Source organism: Nyctibius grandis, chromosome 1 (genome assembly GCF_013368605.1).
Source record: "Nyctibius grandis isolate bNycGra1 chromosome 1, bNycGra1.pri, whole genome shotgun sequence".
Classification (NCBI taxonomy): domain Eukaryota; kingdom Metazoa; phylum Chordata; class Aves; order Nyctibiiformes; family Nyctibiidae; genus Nyctibius; species Nyctibius grandis.
In genome coordinates, this window is record NC_090658.1 from 98,532,716 (window position 1) to 98,547,337 (window position 14,622).

Consider the following 14,622-nt stretch of genomic DNA (forward strand, 5'->3'; position numbering starts at 1 on the left):
ATGACCATTCTCTGATCAGATGGGGCACAGAGAAAGGTGGGAACACCTGGAATATCAGAGAGGATGGAAAAGATGCCAAAAATTTCTCAACAGCCTCTTTAGTTGGCATTAGGTTTGTTTAAGTTTCCTTGAGACTAGGGAGACTGTTGATTTAGGTAACTGGCTTTCTTTCAAAGTTTGCTTAAAACACCAAAAGTTCCAGACCAAAACCTCCTTTACAGAACAGGCCTTCTTATGCTACAACTACTCTTCCGTAGCTCTGCTAGAGAAGAATTATTATAACCCTCTCATTTAATGGCTTAAAAAAAAATATCAAATAATCAGTCAAGTTATAAGTTTAAATTTGGAGCTCTCTAGAAACAGATGATTATTTTCTCAGACCTCTGACTTCACCAAGTACAGTTTAAATTGATTATTATATACATCTACTTATTATTATTATTATTATTTATAGTTCTATTCATAATAATTCTTACAGTTGCTTCACTTAATTTTTTAAGGTGATCTGAGCCAATGTGGCAGACCCATAGTTATAAATTCACCCTTTTTTTGCAGGACTACCAGTCATTCTGGGTGCCAGTCAGAGAATTGATCTCTGCCCAACAATCAGGATTGGCCAAGATGACTTACCAGGCAAGTAGCATCCTGACTTTTTCAGGAAGAAGCTGCCGTTCAGAAACTTTGTCAGGTTATATTCAGCTCTGTGACTGCACAATTCTTTGATTAAATTAAAATGAAAGCTATACTCTGGACATGTGTATTTTTTCTTGTAGGCTTTGACCTGATTTCTCAGTTTCAAATAGAAAAAGCTGCTTCCCAAGGAATTATCCAGAGAGTAGTAGGCTCCACTTCTCTGCAAGTGGCTTATAAACTGGGACCCAATGTAGACTTCAGGATCCCAACCAGGTAAGGCCTTTTGTTGCTTGACTTATAATATACATATTTTGCAATATTATCATTTCAGGTATAGATCCTTTCCCCAGGGAGACCACATCATTTGCTAAGCTTTTGAAAGGGGAAAGAGGAGTTCAACTTTTTTTTCATTGCCACCACCAGACCAGACTGATTCTGTAACAGCAATTTCAGGGACTTCCACTTTACTCTACCAATGATACTGCTCGGGGTGCCTCAAGATTTACCGATAGAAAGGGATTCACTGAAGCCAAAAGTTGTTGATGACTTGAAAAGAGATAGGGAGGCAAAGATAACAGGAGGAGAGTGAGGAAAGTTTTCTCAAAACATTGATACAAAGGGATCTTTCTGATCATGTAAGGATTTGCAGAGACAAGGTGGGATAGAAGCTGATTGATTGTATGGTAAGGGCTTTTTTTTTCTTTTTGGATAACTGGTACATACATGTTCCTGGCTGATTTATGGTCACTTAATCTACAAAAGATGAAAACTATTATTTAGCATGTCACGGCAAGTTGCAATAGGAGACAGGATTTAGAAATTTAATTGTGTTTGTGCTTTACAGACCAGGCTTGCTGTCGGTGAAGGGATACAGACAGTGCAGCAGCGTAGAGATGTCTTTGCCAAACTTAGGCAAGTTTGGATTCTTGTCCAGTACCTTATGTAATTAAGAATGCCTTTATGTAGCAATTAATTGGCAAGATCTTAATTGGACTACTTTTTCAGCTAGGAGTAATTGGAGTGCAAAATGTTGCTGTCATACTCTGGCTATCACTGACAAATTTTGCTTACTGCAGTCCTCCTTGGCTTCTGACTTCCATAGCCATCAGGTTAAGCTAGTTTACAGCTGTAACTGATTGGTTACATTGGACTCGTGACTACTTTTCATCCCAGAGACAAATCAAGAGTGCTAGTGCATAAATGTGAATCCAACAACAGGCAGCAAATGGGATCCTTGTTTCACTAGAAGCTGGAGATTCTGAGATTTTCAATTCATGCTTTGTAGCTCAGAAGCAGTCTGAGCTATCAAAGTGGTAATATTTTCATTTTTAAAGAAAGTTTAGACTTATTGCTATAGATGGCTGCAGTGAGATATATACTCAATATACACAAGTTATCCCTGATCAAGCCTATACCAGCTGTGTTACTACACCACGGCATCTGAGCTGACTACTGCCACTGGGCTTGTTGGTGCTGTAGTATCATGAGTTTACCATACTCAAGACATTGACTTGAGTCAGTCAACACTGTGTTGTTACACTGCAAAGCTACCTCATGGTATACTTGAAATTTGGCCCTGGCTAAAAATAAAAAGTCACCGTGCTTGAGCTGAGTGTCTTGTCCCAGGGAATGGGTTAAGGCTTGAGTCCTGACACTGCTGTATTGCATCTGTTTGCTGCTTCTCTGTCACTGAGCCTGAGCTTGCTGCTCTACTCCAGTGTGTCCCTCTCAGTAAGCTGACTCAGAAGGAGTGAAGTTGGCAGTAAGTAGCTGAGGCTAACAGCACAAGAGAGGCACACCTTAGGCAATTTCCAATTTTTTTTTTTTTAAAAACAGAACTCTTCACATAATCTTTATAATGTAGCATGGCAGGTGGGTTTTACTGGTGTGAATTTGCAATGGTGAAATGCCTGAGAAGCAACACAAGAGTTAGCAAGTTAGGCAGAGCACCTCCAGTCAGGCTGAGCATCTTTGATGGCACAGGCGTAGCTCTGGCTTTCTCAGACCCAGGCATTGCAGCAACCCTGAACTCCTGCTGCATTTTCCTCCGGCCAGCCCCTCTCTATCCTTTATTCACACGTGGATAATGTAAATATTTCCCGAGGTACCAGCTGGCAGCAGCTGCATCCCGCGGCTGCAGGCAGGGGAGGGGAGGGACGAGGAGGTGAAGAGAGGGAAGAAGAGGGGAAGGGAGGGGAGTGAGAGGAGGGAAAGGAGGGGAGTGAGAGGAGGGAAGGGAGGGAGCAAGGGGAGGGGAGGGAGGGAAGAGCCGCCCGAGCCGCCCCCGCCCGCCTCCTGCGCCGGAGCTGTCCGCGCCCGCGGTGCTGAACCGCCGCCTCGCCGCGGTCTGCGCAGGCCACCGGGGACCGGGGGAGCTCCGGGTCGCGGGGTTGGCGGGGGCCGCCGTAGCTGCCTCCGGGCACGCACACAGAGGTTATTATGCCCCGGTTGGTGCCTCCATCGCTGTGAGGGTGGGGGAGACAAAAGTAGAGTGAGCTTGGAGAAAACACTCAGCGCTGTTTTCCCGAGCTTGGACGGCTGCCACTGGCGTGAAGGCACGAGTGCTGTGTGAGCGCTGGGGAGGGACCCTCAATCAGCACGTCAGGCAACAGCAGGCTCCATGCCTGCTCCGCTGCAGAAGGTCTCCTCTCACACCTTCGTTAATGAGCAGTCCGTATCAGTACCAGGTAACCTGACAGCCATGGACAGTGTCTTCTTTTGCCTTATGAAATAGGGAGGGCTCTCCCTAATTAGGCCCATTCCCCAGTGTAAAGCATTCACGGCTTTTGAAGCAGGGATGGGAAGGTGGCGTGTGCACGTGTAGAAATGGCAAAGCAAGCCAATTACAGTATCAGCACAGAGGGCTTGCCTGACTGCCACTGCTCAGTCAGCATTTATCAGGAAAAGTAAAATATTTTTTTAGATTAGTATATGAACATTATACTAACGCAGACAATCCCATGTTACAGTGCCTATGGCATGGGAATGAGAGCTCAGTTCGATTGGCATGGCTCAGCATATTTATTCAGTCTTTGCTGTAGCAATAGCTTATGCCTTGAAAAGCTTCCATAGCTTTCCATAGCTGCCGCCAGGACAGCAGCCGGCAGCAGCGACAGCGGCGGCAGCGACTTGAGGTTAGTGCGGGGGCGAGGGCGACACCGGGCTGTAACCGGGCGGTTTTCGTACTCTGGGCCCCCCCCCGAGCCCCCCGCGAGCATCAGCCCCGAGCTGATCCCCCCCCCACCCCGGACCCGAAGGTTCCCGGCAACAAATCAGGAGAGGAGGGGGCGTAGCCGGAGGCACCGCGGGTGATTTAAGCGATTTAAACGCACCACCCCCTGTGATCGGGTGATAAAAAGCCTCCTGGAGGACAGGGACTAGTCCCTGCCCAGAGGGGAGAGGGTGAGTCAGCAGTGACTGGGTGTGTCCCAGGGCGGGAGAGGCCGCAGCCATTTGCAGCTCGTTGGGGAGGGCGCTGACTCCCTCCCAGTGCACAAGGCGAGGAAGGCGCCAAGGAGCTGTGAACCAGGGATGTCACCAACAGGTATTTCCCAGTTCAGTGGAAGAACAATGGTATCTACCCGGCGGAAGAAGACCAAAATGGATGTGGGAACCCAGACAGAGCTCCCACGGAAGGAGGCAATGGTGCAGGTCGCAGGCTGCAGGGAATGCTACAGCGTCTCTGTGGTGACAGGGGGCTGTGTGCGCTGTGAGCAGGTAGATGATCTGCTCGGCCGAGCGGCACAGCTGCAAAGCCAGGTTGAAAGGCTTCAAGCCGAAGTAGAAAGGCTTAGGAGCATTCGGGAGGCTGAAATGGAGATAGACAGGTGGAGCCAGGCTCTGCCCTCCCTGCAACAAAAATGGGAGCACCTGCCGGAGAGCTCCCAGGATCGAGGGACCCCTGTACTCTGCCCCTCTCAGGTGGAAAACAATAACCTAGAGGAGAAGAGTGAGTGGAGGCAAGTCTATGGCCGTGGCAAAAGGCGAGTGCCCTCCTTGCCTACCTTGCCTCCACAGGTGCCTCTGAGCAATAGATATGAAGCCCTAGTGGAATACAGCCGGTCCAATGGGGATGTGGTGGAGAGGCAACCTATATCAGAGGTCCCACCACAGTCAGAAAAACCTGACAGGCGTACAGCTACCTCCTCCACAAGGAAGAAGAGAAGAGTTTTAGTGGTTGGAGGACTCCTTCCTAAAGGGATCTGAGGGCCCAATATGCAGAGCTGACCCCCATCACAGGGAGGTCTGCAGCCTGCCTGGAGCCTGAATCAGGGATATCACCAGGAAACTCCCCAACCTAGTGAAGGCCACAGACTACTGCCCCCTGCTGATCTTCTAGACAGGTGGGGAAGAAGCTGCAACCCGTAGTCTGAGGGGGATGAAGAAAGACTACAAGGCCCTAGGACGGCTGGTGAAAGAGTCCGGGGCACAAGTTGTTTTCTCCTCCCTCCTTCCATTTTCAGGTGATGGCGTGGGATGGAATAGTAGGATTCTCTCTATTAATGCCTGGCTACGAGACTGGTGCTTCAGGCAGGGCTTTGGGTTCTTTGATAATGGCTGGTTTTATAAGACACCAGGTGTGACCGTAATACATGGGAAAAGTTTATGTCGTAGGGGCAAAAGGGTTCTGGGACAGGAATTAGCTTTAAACTAGAGAGCTTTAAACTAGATTCGAAGGGGGATGGGGTAGTAGCTGGGCTTGCACCACTGGGGCAACACTCTAATGTTGAGGCAGACCAGGAGGCCTCCCATCCCCGTGGGGTGAAATCGGTGTGCTCAGCTCGCTCCCTGAAATGCCTGTACACCAATGCACGCAGCATGGGGAATAAGCAGGAGGAGTTAGAAATCCGTGTTCGGTCGGGGGGCTATGATCTAGTGGCAATTACAGAGACTTGGTGGGATACCTCGCATGACTGGAATGTGGTCATGGATGGCTATGTCTTGTTCAGGAAAGACAGGCTGCTAAGGAGAGGTGGTGGAGTTGCTCTTTATGTGAGTGAGCAGCTAGAATGTATTGAGTTCTGTCCAGGGGCGGATCAGGAGCGAGTTGAGAGTTTGTGGGTGTGAATGAAGGGGCAGGCTGTCAGGGGTGATACTGTTGTGGGTGTCTATTACAGGCCACTGGGTCAGGATGAGGAGGGTGATGAGGCCTTCTACAGGCAGCTGAGAGCAGTCTCTCAATTATGGGGCCTGGTTGTCGTGGGGGATTTCAACTACCCTGATATTTGCTGGGAGGCCTACTCAGCCAGCCATCCCCAGTCCAGGAGGTTCCTCCAGTGCGTTGATGATAACTTTCTGATGCAAATGGTGGATGAGCCAACTAGGAGAGGAGTGCTGCTGGATCTTATCCTCACTAACAAGGAGGGTCTGGTTGAAGAGGTGAAGGTTGAGGGCAGCCTTGGTTGTAGCGACCATGAGATGGTAGAGTTCAGGATCTCATGTGGCAGGAACAGAATAGCTAGCAGAATTGCAATCCTGGACTTCAGGAGGGCCAACTTTGGCCTTTTCAAGCAATTGCTAGGGGAAATCCCATGGGACAGGGTACTAGAAGGTAAGGGGGCCCAAGATAGTTGGTTAGCATTCAAGGACTGCTTCTTCCAAGCTCAAGATCAGAGCATCCCAACAGGTAGGAAGTCAAGGAAGGGTACCAGGAGACCTGCATGGTTAAACAGGGAACTGCTGGGCAAACTCAAGTGGAAGAAGAGAGTGTACAGGTCATGGAAGGAGGGGCTGGCCACTTGGGAGGAATATAAGTCTGTTGTCAGAGGATGTAGGGAGGCAACTAGGAAAGCTAAGGCCTCCTTGGAATTAAACCTTGCAAGAGAGGTCAAGGACAACAGAAAGGGCTTCTTCAAATACATTGCAGGTAAAGCCAACACTAGAGGCAATGTAGGCCCACTGATTGATGAGGTGGGGGCCCTGGAGACAGAGGATAAAAACAAGGCGGAGTTACTGAATGCCTTCTTTGCCTCTGTCTATACTGCTGGAGGCTGTTCTGAGGAGCCTCGGACCCCTGAGGCCCCAGAAGAAGTCAGGGTAGAGGAGGAATCTGTCTTGGTAGATGAGGGCTGGGTCAGGGACCAATTAAGCAATCTAGACATCCATAAATCCATGGGCCCTGATGGATGCACCCGCGGGTGCTGAGGGAGCTGGCGGAAGTCATTGCTAGGCCACTCTCCATCATCTTTGCTAAGTCATGGGCAAAGGGAGAGGTGCCTGAGGACTGGAGGAAAGCGAATGTCACTCCAGTCTTCAAGAAGGGCAAGAAGGAGGACCCGGGTAACTATAGACCGGTCAGCCTCACCTCCATCCCGGAAAGGTGATGGAACAACTTGTTCTTGATGCTGTCTCTAGGCACATCAAGGATAGGGGGATCATTAGGGACACTCAGCATGGCTTCACCAAGGGGAAGTCATGCTTAACCAACTTGATAGCCTTTTATGAGGATGTAACCCGGTGGATAGATGATGGTAAAGCTGTGGATGTGGTCTATCTCGATTTCAGTAAAGCATTTGACACCGTCTCCCACATCATCCTTGCAGCTAAACTGAGGAAGTGTGGTCTGGATGATCGGGTAGTGAGGTGGATTGTGAACTGGCTGAAGGAAAGAAGCCAGAGAGTGGTGGTCAATGGGACAGAGTCCAGTTGGAGGCCTGTGTTTAGCGGAGTCCCTCAAGGGTCGGTACTGGGACCAGTACTATTCAATATATTCATTAATGACTTGGATGAGGGAATAGAGTGCACTGTCAGCAAGTTCGCTGATGACACAAAACTGGGAGGAGTGGCTGATGCGCCGGAAGGCTGCGCAGCCATTCAGAGAGACCTGGACAGGCTTGGAGAGTTGGGCGGGGAGAAATTAATGAAATATAACAAGGGCAAGTGTAGAGTCCTGCATCTGGGCAAGAAAAACTCCATGTACCAGTACAAGTTGGGGACCAGACCTGTTGGAGAGCAGCGGAGGGGAAAGGGACCTGGGGGTCCTAGTGGACAGCAGGATGACCATGAGCCAGCAGTGTGCCCTTGTGGCCAAGAAGGCCAATGGCATCCTGGGGTGTATTAGAAGGGGTGTGGTTAGCAGATCGAGAGAGGTTCTCCTCCCCCTCTACTCTGCCCTGGTGAGGCCGCATCTGGAATATTGTGTCCAGTTCTGGGCCCCCTCAGTTCAAGAAGGACAGGGAACTGCTAGAGAGAGTCCAGCGCAGAGCCACGAAGATGATTAAGGGAGTGGAACATCTCCCTTATGAGGAGAGGCTGAGGGAGCTGGTTCTCTTTAGCTTAGAGAAGAGGAGACTGAGGGGTGACATCATTAATGTTTATAAATATGTAAAGGGCAAGTGTCATGAGGATGGAGCCAGGCTCTTCTCAGTGACATCCCTTGACAGGACAAGGGGCAATGGGTGCAAGCTGGAACACAGGAGGTTCCACTTAAATATGAGGAAAAACTTCTTTACAGTGAGGGTAACTGAACACGGGAACAGGCTGCCCAGAGAGGTTGTGGAGTCTCCTTCTCTGGAGACATTCAAAACCCGCCTGGACGCATTCCTGTGTGGTATGGTCTAGGCAATCCTGCTCCGGCAGGGGGATTGGACTAGATGATCTTTCGAGGTCCCTTCCAATCCCTAACATTCTGTGATTCTGTGATTCTGTGATTCCCTAAAACTACTAAATTTTAGCTTGGTCTTTTTGCTGCTTAGCATACTTGTCAAGGTCCAGAAGTATACCCCCGAATGAACAGAAATGATTGCACACAAGCCTTGACTTCAGCTTCTCCCATCAGCCATATAAATTCCCATTGGCCGTTGCTTCTTCTAGCTTAAAATCTTCTGAAGAATCAACATAGTGTCTTTGGTGTAGTAAGAACCTGTGAAGCTGTCATGACTCATACCCATTGCCTCTGACACGGTGAACCTGTCATTTCTCTATTTAATATATGTACCTGTGGTAGGTGTCCACCAGTTAGTAAGTACAAAATTAATACTGGAAATTTGGATAATAATTGTATTGATTTTTAATTGCAAGCTTTGAAATATATATTAGCAAAAAGGAATATGTCCATGTTATGTTTTTATGTGGGGAAAAAACTATGTCCAGTTCTGGGCCCCCCATTTCAAGAAAGATAAGGAACTACTGGACAAAGTCCAGCAGAGGGCTACAAAGATGATCAGAGGACTGGAGAATCTCTCTTATGAGGAGAGGCGGATGGAGCTGGGTCTGTTTAGCCTGGAGAAGAGAAGACTGAAGGGGGATCTTATCAACACTTACAAATACTTTAAGGGTGGGTGTCAAGAGGATGGGGCCAGACTCTTCTCCGTGGTGCCCAGCGACAGGACAAGGGCAATGGGTACTAACTGAAACATGGGAAGCTTCATCTGAATATGAGGAAAAACTTCTTTACTTTGAGGGTGGCAGAGCACTAGAACAGGCTGCCCAGGGAGGCTGTGGAGACTTCTCTGGAGATATTCAAAACCCGCCTGGACATGATCCTGTGCAACATGCTCTAGGTGAACCTGCTTTGGCAGGGGTTGGACTAGATGATCTCCAGAGGTTCCTTCCAACCCCAACCATTCTGTGATTCTATGAAAAGGGCTAGCTATCTTTATGCACTCGACAAAACCTTAATCCTTTGACCTTCATAAGTAGGAATCACACTGCAGCTGTTGCATCACAAGGCCCTATGTCCACGTGGATAAATTAGTGCCAGGGAACATTTCAAGGCATTCACACTTGATCATCTATATATTAAAACATTTTACAAGGACATTAGCATGGTTTGGGTCCAGACTAATTAGCACTCTTTAAACAATTCCTGGGCACATCTTGGCAGTTAGCATAGGCCGTGGACCATTCCCAATACGCAGCTTGGACATAGTCATCATATTTTGGAAGTAAACAGGTTTAAACTTTTTCATGCTAGCTGAACTTAGTACCAGAGACAGTTCTGGGCACATTGAATTTAGTAGCATGAAGGTAGCCTATGAAACTAGGAATGATACCTTTGCCTGCATTCTCATCTCAGTAGAAAGCAGAACAACATAAAAATCGAAGCTACCTTTTGAACAGTGTTTATATTTGTGCTGCAGACCACTTTAACAGGTGACATGATAGACACATTATGACAAGAAATTATAAAATGAAAATAGGAAGTTTGTAAAGCTTTATCAGTAAGCTTGGGACATCCAGAGAATTTCATTGGCTGATTTCCTGTTTTTTCCTTTGGGAACAACTCTTCTCTGTGAAGTAATGCTCCTCAAATTCTTATGCCTGAAGGTCTGCCTTTCCTACATCCAGGCACCAAAGTTCTTCAGGTGCTTATCCTTTTGCATTACAAGTAAGATATCTTACACAGTACTGCTCCATTGATATTGATGATGACACTGTAATGGAAAAGACAAAATGCAGCTAAGGAGCTAATTAGCTCATAAGAGAAATAATTAGCTCAGAACTGGATGTTTCTGAAGAATAGAGACCAACTGAGGGTAATGAGTCCTAGCAAATGAGTTCTGGCTAATGACTTAGGACAGTTGCTTTTGAAAATGCTTTGCTAGGTTTTATTGTTATTGCTTATTTGATGGCTGCCAGATAGTGCCTGCCAGGTCAGGTGAGATTCTAGGAGGCTTCAGGAGATGCAGACACAAGTGTCTCCAGCATGAGCAAAGCAACCCACACCCATAGGTATATGATACTGCATTATCACGAGGTTGGCCAGAGGAATTTCTACAGCCACCTCTAGTAGATTGTACGAACATTTCTAGAATCTTCATTTACCAAGGAGTAAGTTATCTCAGTGGGCAATGGAGCTCACCTAAGGAATTAATTCATAAAGAAACAGGTTTAATAAAATAAGCAGTTATTTTGTAGTATTCAAATCAATATGTAGTTAACCTCTTAAAATGCTCTGCTGCTCTTGATGACTCCTGAAGTCAGTGGGACTATTCAGGTCTTGCACCACCTAGCCAGATGACTTATTTTGGATATATTGATGCCTTGGTAGGACTTAGCCTTGAAATCTTAAAGAAATCTTGCTGGTAAGCACTCAAAGTACGGGATTAATAAGGTATTTAGGTATTTAGGAAAAAAGATTAAAAGAAAACAGTAGTGTTTCAGAAGTTCCCTTAGATGAATTATAAATGTTATATAATTATAATTTTCTCTTGAAAAAGTTAATATATTTCTATTTTAATTTCTGTAAAAGAAGGAGGATCCATATGATGGCTTGTAAAGGACTAACGCTATAGCTAAATATGATGCAAAGAATCCTTTTGCCAATCTGATATAAACAATCTTCTAATCAAAAAGTGTAACTATGTTTACTTACTATTTTTGTTTGTTTGGTTGGTTGTTTTTTTTCCCAGTATAGTTATGTCAGCTGAGGTGGGAGAAGAAAGCATATGGCATTTTAACCCGTATTGCCATCACAGCAAAACTTATCACTGCAGAGAAAGAATGAAAACCTCTCCTCAGAGGATCTGGGATTAGCAATGCCTCCTTTAGCTGCAGAACTCAGTGTATCAGATCCCCTAGAGTCACTGAACTTGACAGAGAGAAAGTGGAAAGTCACACAGAGGCTAGTTAAAAAATTACCTGACAATACCACATTCAATAGGGTAGTAGTAAAGCCAGCTCTTGGCCAAGAACAAACAGTGAGATTCAGCAAATGAAGAGATAAATGACTCAGATGAGTTAAGGTTTTAGCAGCAGAAGACACTGAAATAATTGTTTAAGAGATATTATGGAGGAAGGAGGACATTGAGGGCCACAAAAGATGTGCTGAACTGGATCAGGAGCTTAGCAAGAATCTAATGTGTGTCTGGATAGGAAGAAGGAGGATGTTCCCAGAGCAGGAAAGAATATATAAATACAGTGTGTAAGCTAGAAGCCTAACAAAAGGATAGGGGACAGTAGCATACACTGGAAAGTGCTCAGAACAGGGGGAGAGGTACAATGTCCACACATTGACATTTGCATTTGAGATGGCAAGATACAAACTGAGACAAAACAATACAAGAACACAAGTTAGATAAAATCCTATGAGACAAAGCCAGCTGGGACAGACTGCTGCATCCACAATCAACAGAGGCACCAAGTCAGCAAACACAGGCAGTTTAAAGATATCGGCAAGGAACCCCCTCTCCCACCTTTGTATATCTCCTCACCATGTAATGAGATGCTTTTCCAGCTAAATATTCCCCTTCCTCATACACCAGCTTTCAGGTGTATGTAAAGGCTCGTGAGGAAAGAGGAGAAACACCAGCAGTTAGGGTAGTTTATTAACAAGGTGGAGCTGCTGCTGCCAGCCTTGCCCTGGTCCTTACTGAAACCTTGCTGAGGCTGTGCTGTCACCTGCTGGAATGTGGCTGCACTACAGCTGTGGGCACTTAAACATCTGGAAGTACTCTCTTACTAAATCAGTAGTCATCAAGCATACAGAATAAGAACTAATTTATTCAATTTTTTCCCTTTTTTTTCCGTTAGCCTAAGGCCTGAAATTCACTAATGATGGCTAAATTCCTGCTAAGACAGGATTGTTCTGCCACTCAAAAATAATCTTGGTTCAAAATGCCTACTTGCCTGAGAAATTATTCTAATGAAAGCTAGTGACAAAATAGCTCTACATGTCTCAATACTTAATAAATTTATTTCAAATACAACTTCCTCTTAAATGTGGAATAGACAGCAATAATGTGTTGGTGTCAACTGGATTATGACACTACAATTTTACAATTCATAAACTATGAAAAGGTATATTTTTAAAATATGCTACTGGATTCATTGACATATTTGAGATAAAAAATGACATCACAGTTTTGCACCGTGACACAGCCAGTAGTACCTGTTTGTGTTTCCAAATCTCACATTACAGGAATTGCAATAGAATGAAACATGTTATATGTGGCAAATCTGTTCCCTGCTACTTGTAGTTGTGTCGTTGAATGTTGCAGGACATAATACATGTTTAGTGTGGGTTCTTACTATGCGTATATTTGTCAACAAATGGTTTGTTGGATGATTTCTGCTGTAGTGAGAGCTAATACATTAACAAAATGGTTATTGTCAGGCTGAACAAGAAAATGCATTTGCAAAAGACATTCTTATGTCTTCAAAACCAAATCAGATCTGCACTGACTACCTGGTCAATTATAAAGTCACACTACGTTGACTGATTTTGTAAGTCTAATAGTAGGAAATAGCATAATTGTAGGATATACTTTCTAAATGTGAAGTAGGAGTCTGTTGTAGCTCTATCCATTAGACTTAGGGTTACCATAACTATTGTATAAGGTTGGAAGAACCCACATTTCTGAACCAGTTCCTTTTGCCATTAGCAACATGACTCAAAAAGACATTCCGGTTTCGGGACTCTGCATGCAGAAGAGAACTGATAAAAACATGGCTGAAATATGGTTCCACTGAATAACTGTTTCTTATTACTCTGTGGTTATACATGGAGCTTTTCAGAACAAATACACAACAAATGTACTGTGTTTTGATCCTACACAGCGCCATATATTCCAACGGATTGCCCGATGAATACTCCTTTCTAACATACTTTTCGGATGACTGGGGCCACACTTCAGAAATACTGGACTATTGGCAGATTCAGGATTCTTCAGGAAAAGAACAAGTGGAGTGAATTCTTAATGGTCAAATGAAAAGTGTTGAGTTTTTCTTACAAAGGAGCGGATGGAAGTCACCAAACTGCATCATTTTTGCATTTGGCCTTCTTGTTTGACTCCCAATGGCACAAGCTTATGATAAGTGTGGAAGCAAACAGTGTCACACTTTTATTGACTGTATTAAAATAGAATCCTTAAACATAAAACCAAAAGGGAAAATCAGCGTTGATGGATTTGCTGTGCTTGGAAAACTTAAAAATAATCCTCAAATTTCAGTTCCGGTAAGTTCCAAATTATTTTATTACTGCAAAAATTGCTTTATAGGATCTTTACATTTAATCTTTTTTGTGGAATGCATCTTCAAATGTTTTCTGAAAGCAGAAATGACAGAAAATAAAAAACTCTTTGGCAAGTAAGTACTAGCTTTGCTTTTAAAAATATCGCACGTATATATACTGTGTAAGGTAAGGGATGACTCAGTTAGGTCTAAGTTCCAATAGTGAAACGTCTCAGACATCCACACTTCTGTTCACTGGATTTTGCTCTGTCTGGGTCTATCAGTTGCGTGTTCCTCTGCTTATCTCACATGTGGAGCTTGATCTAGAAGGAAGTCTCTTGTGGGCTGTACCTCACACCAAAGAGAGAAAAATATTCATTGAGCAAGAACTGAGACCCCTCTCTCAGAGGTGTGCACTGACCATCAGCTAGAGATAATTAACCGCATCTCTGGCAGAATAAATATTTTAAATAGTTCATACAAATGTATCCTGCAGGAGAGATTGACGGAGGTCCTTTCTGATCTGCTCTGGTGTTCACATAGGAAAGAAGAGACCCATGTTTAAATCTCAGTACTAAATCAGAGATTATCATGAGGATTTTACACCTTAGGAGACTGTTCCAATAATTGTGCTACCTGGTATGATCATGTTGACAGTGGCTTTTCCTCTTTAGTTAGCCTGGGGTGTTTTTTTTTTTCAGAAAGACTGACCTGGAATAGACACCTAACTCTTAAAGAAGGTTCTTGTTTATGAATCCTGTGAGGGATAAGTGTAGCATCAGAGACTAGATCCAATCCAAGAAAAAGGGCCCAGGAGAGCTGAGACATAAAGCCAGCCCCATCTCCACAACACCTTCTCCTGGCTACCTCAGGACATCCCACCGCATACCTGGCTGCTGTGAATCCCTTTGTTAGATATTTAACTTTCCCTGTACATTGTAGAAGACACCTAAACTCACTCTGGAGTGCTCTTTTTTTCTGTGTGTAGCAAGAGTAGGCAGTGAAATGCTTATTCTATATCCTGTTAGTGGATTAATGCTAAAAATATCCTCCTTCATGCTACTATATTGTGAGGAAAGTTGTTTTGATGGAGAAAAT

The 14,622-nt window shown here is 45.1% G+C and overlaps 1 protein-coding gene across 1 annotated transcript in view; it reads left to right on the plus strand.

Moving 5' to 3' along the window:
• The window catches only part of COL9A1 (collagen type IX alpha 1 chain), an 80,413-nt gene that overhangs the window by 1,249 nt on the left and 64,542 nt on the right, over positions 1-14,622 (plus strand). The window contains 7 exon segments of the mRNA XM_068396419.1: positions 556-633; positions 774-906; positions 13,132-13,177; positions 13,179-13,218; positions 13,221-13,294; positions 13,296-13,410; positions 13,413-13,528. Coding sequence (XP_068252520.1) covers positions 556-633; positions 774-906; positions 13,132-13,177; positions 13,179-13,218; positions 13,221-13,294; positions 13,296-13,410; positions 13,413-13,528 — 602 coding nt within the window.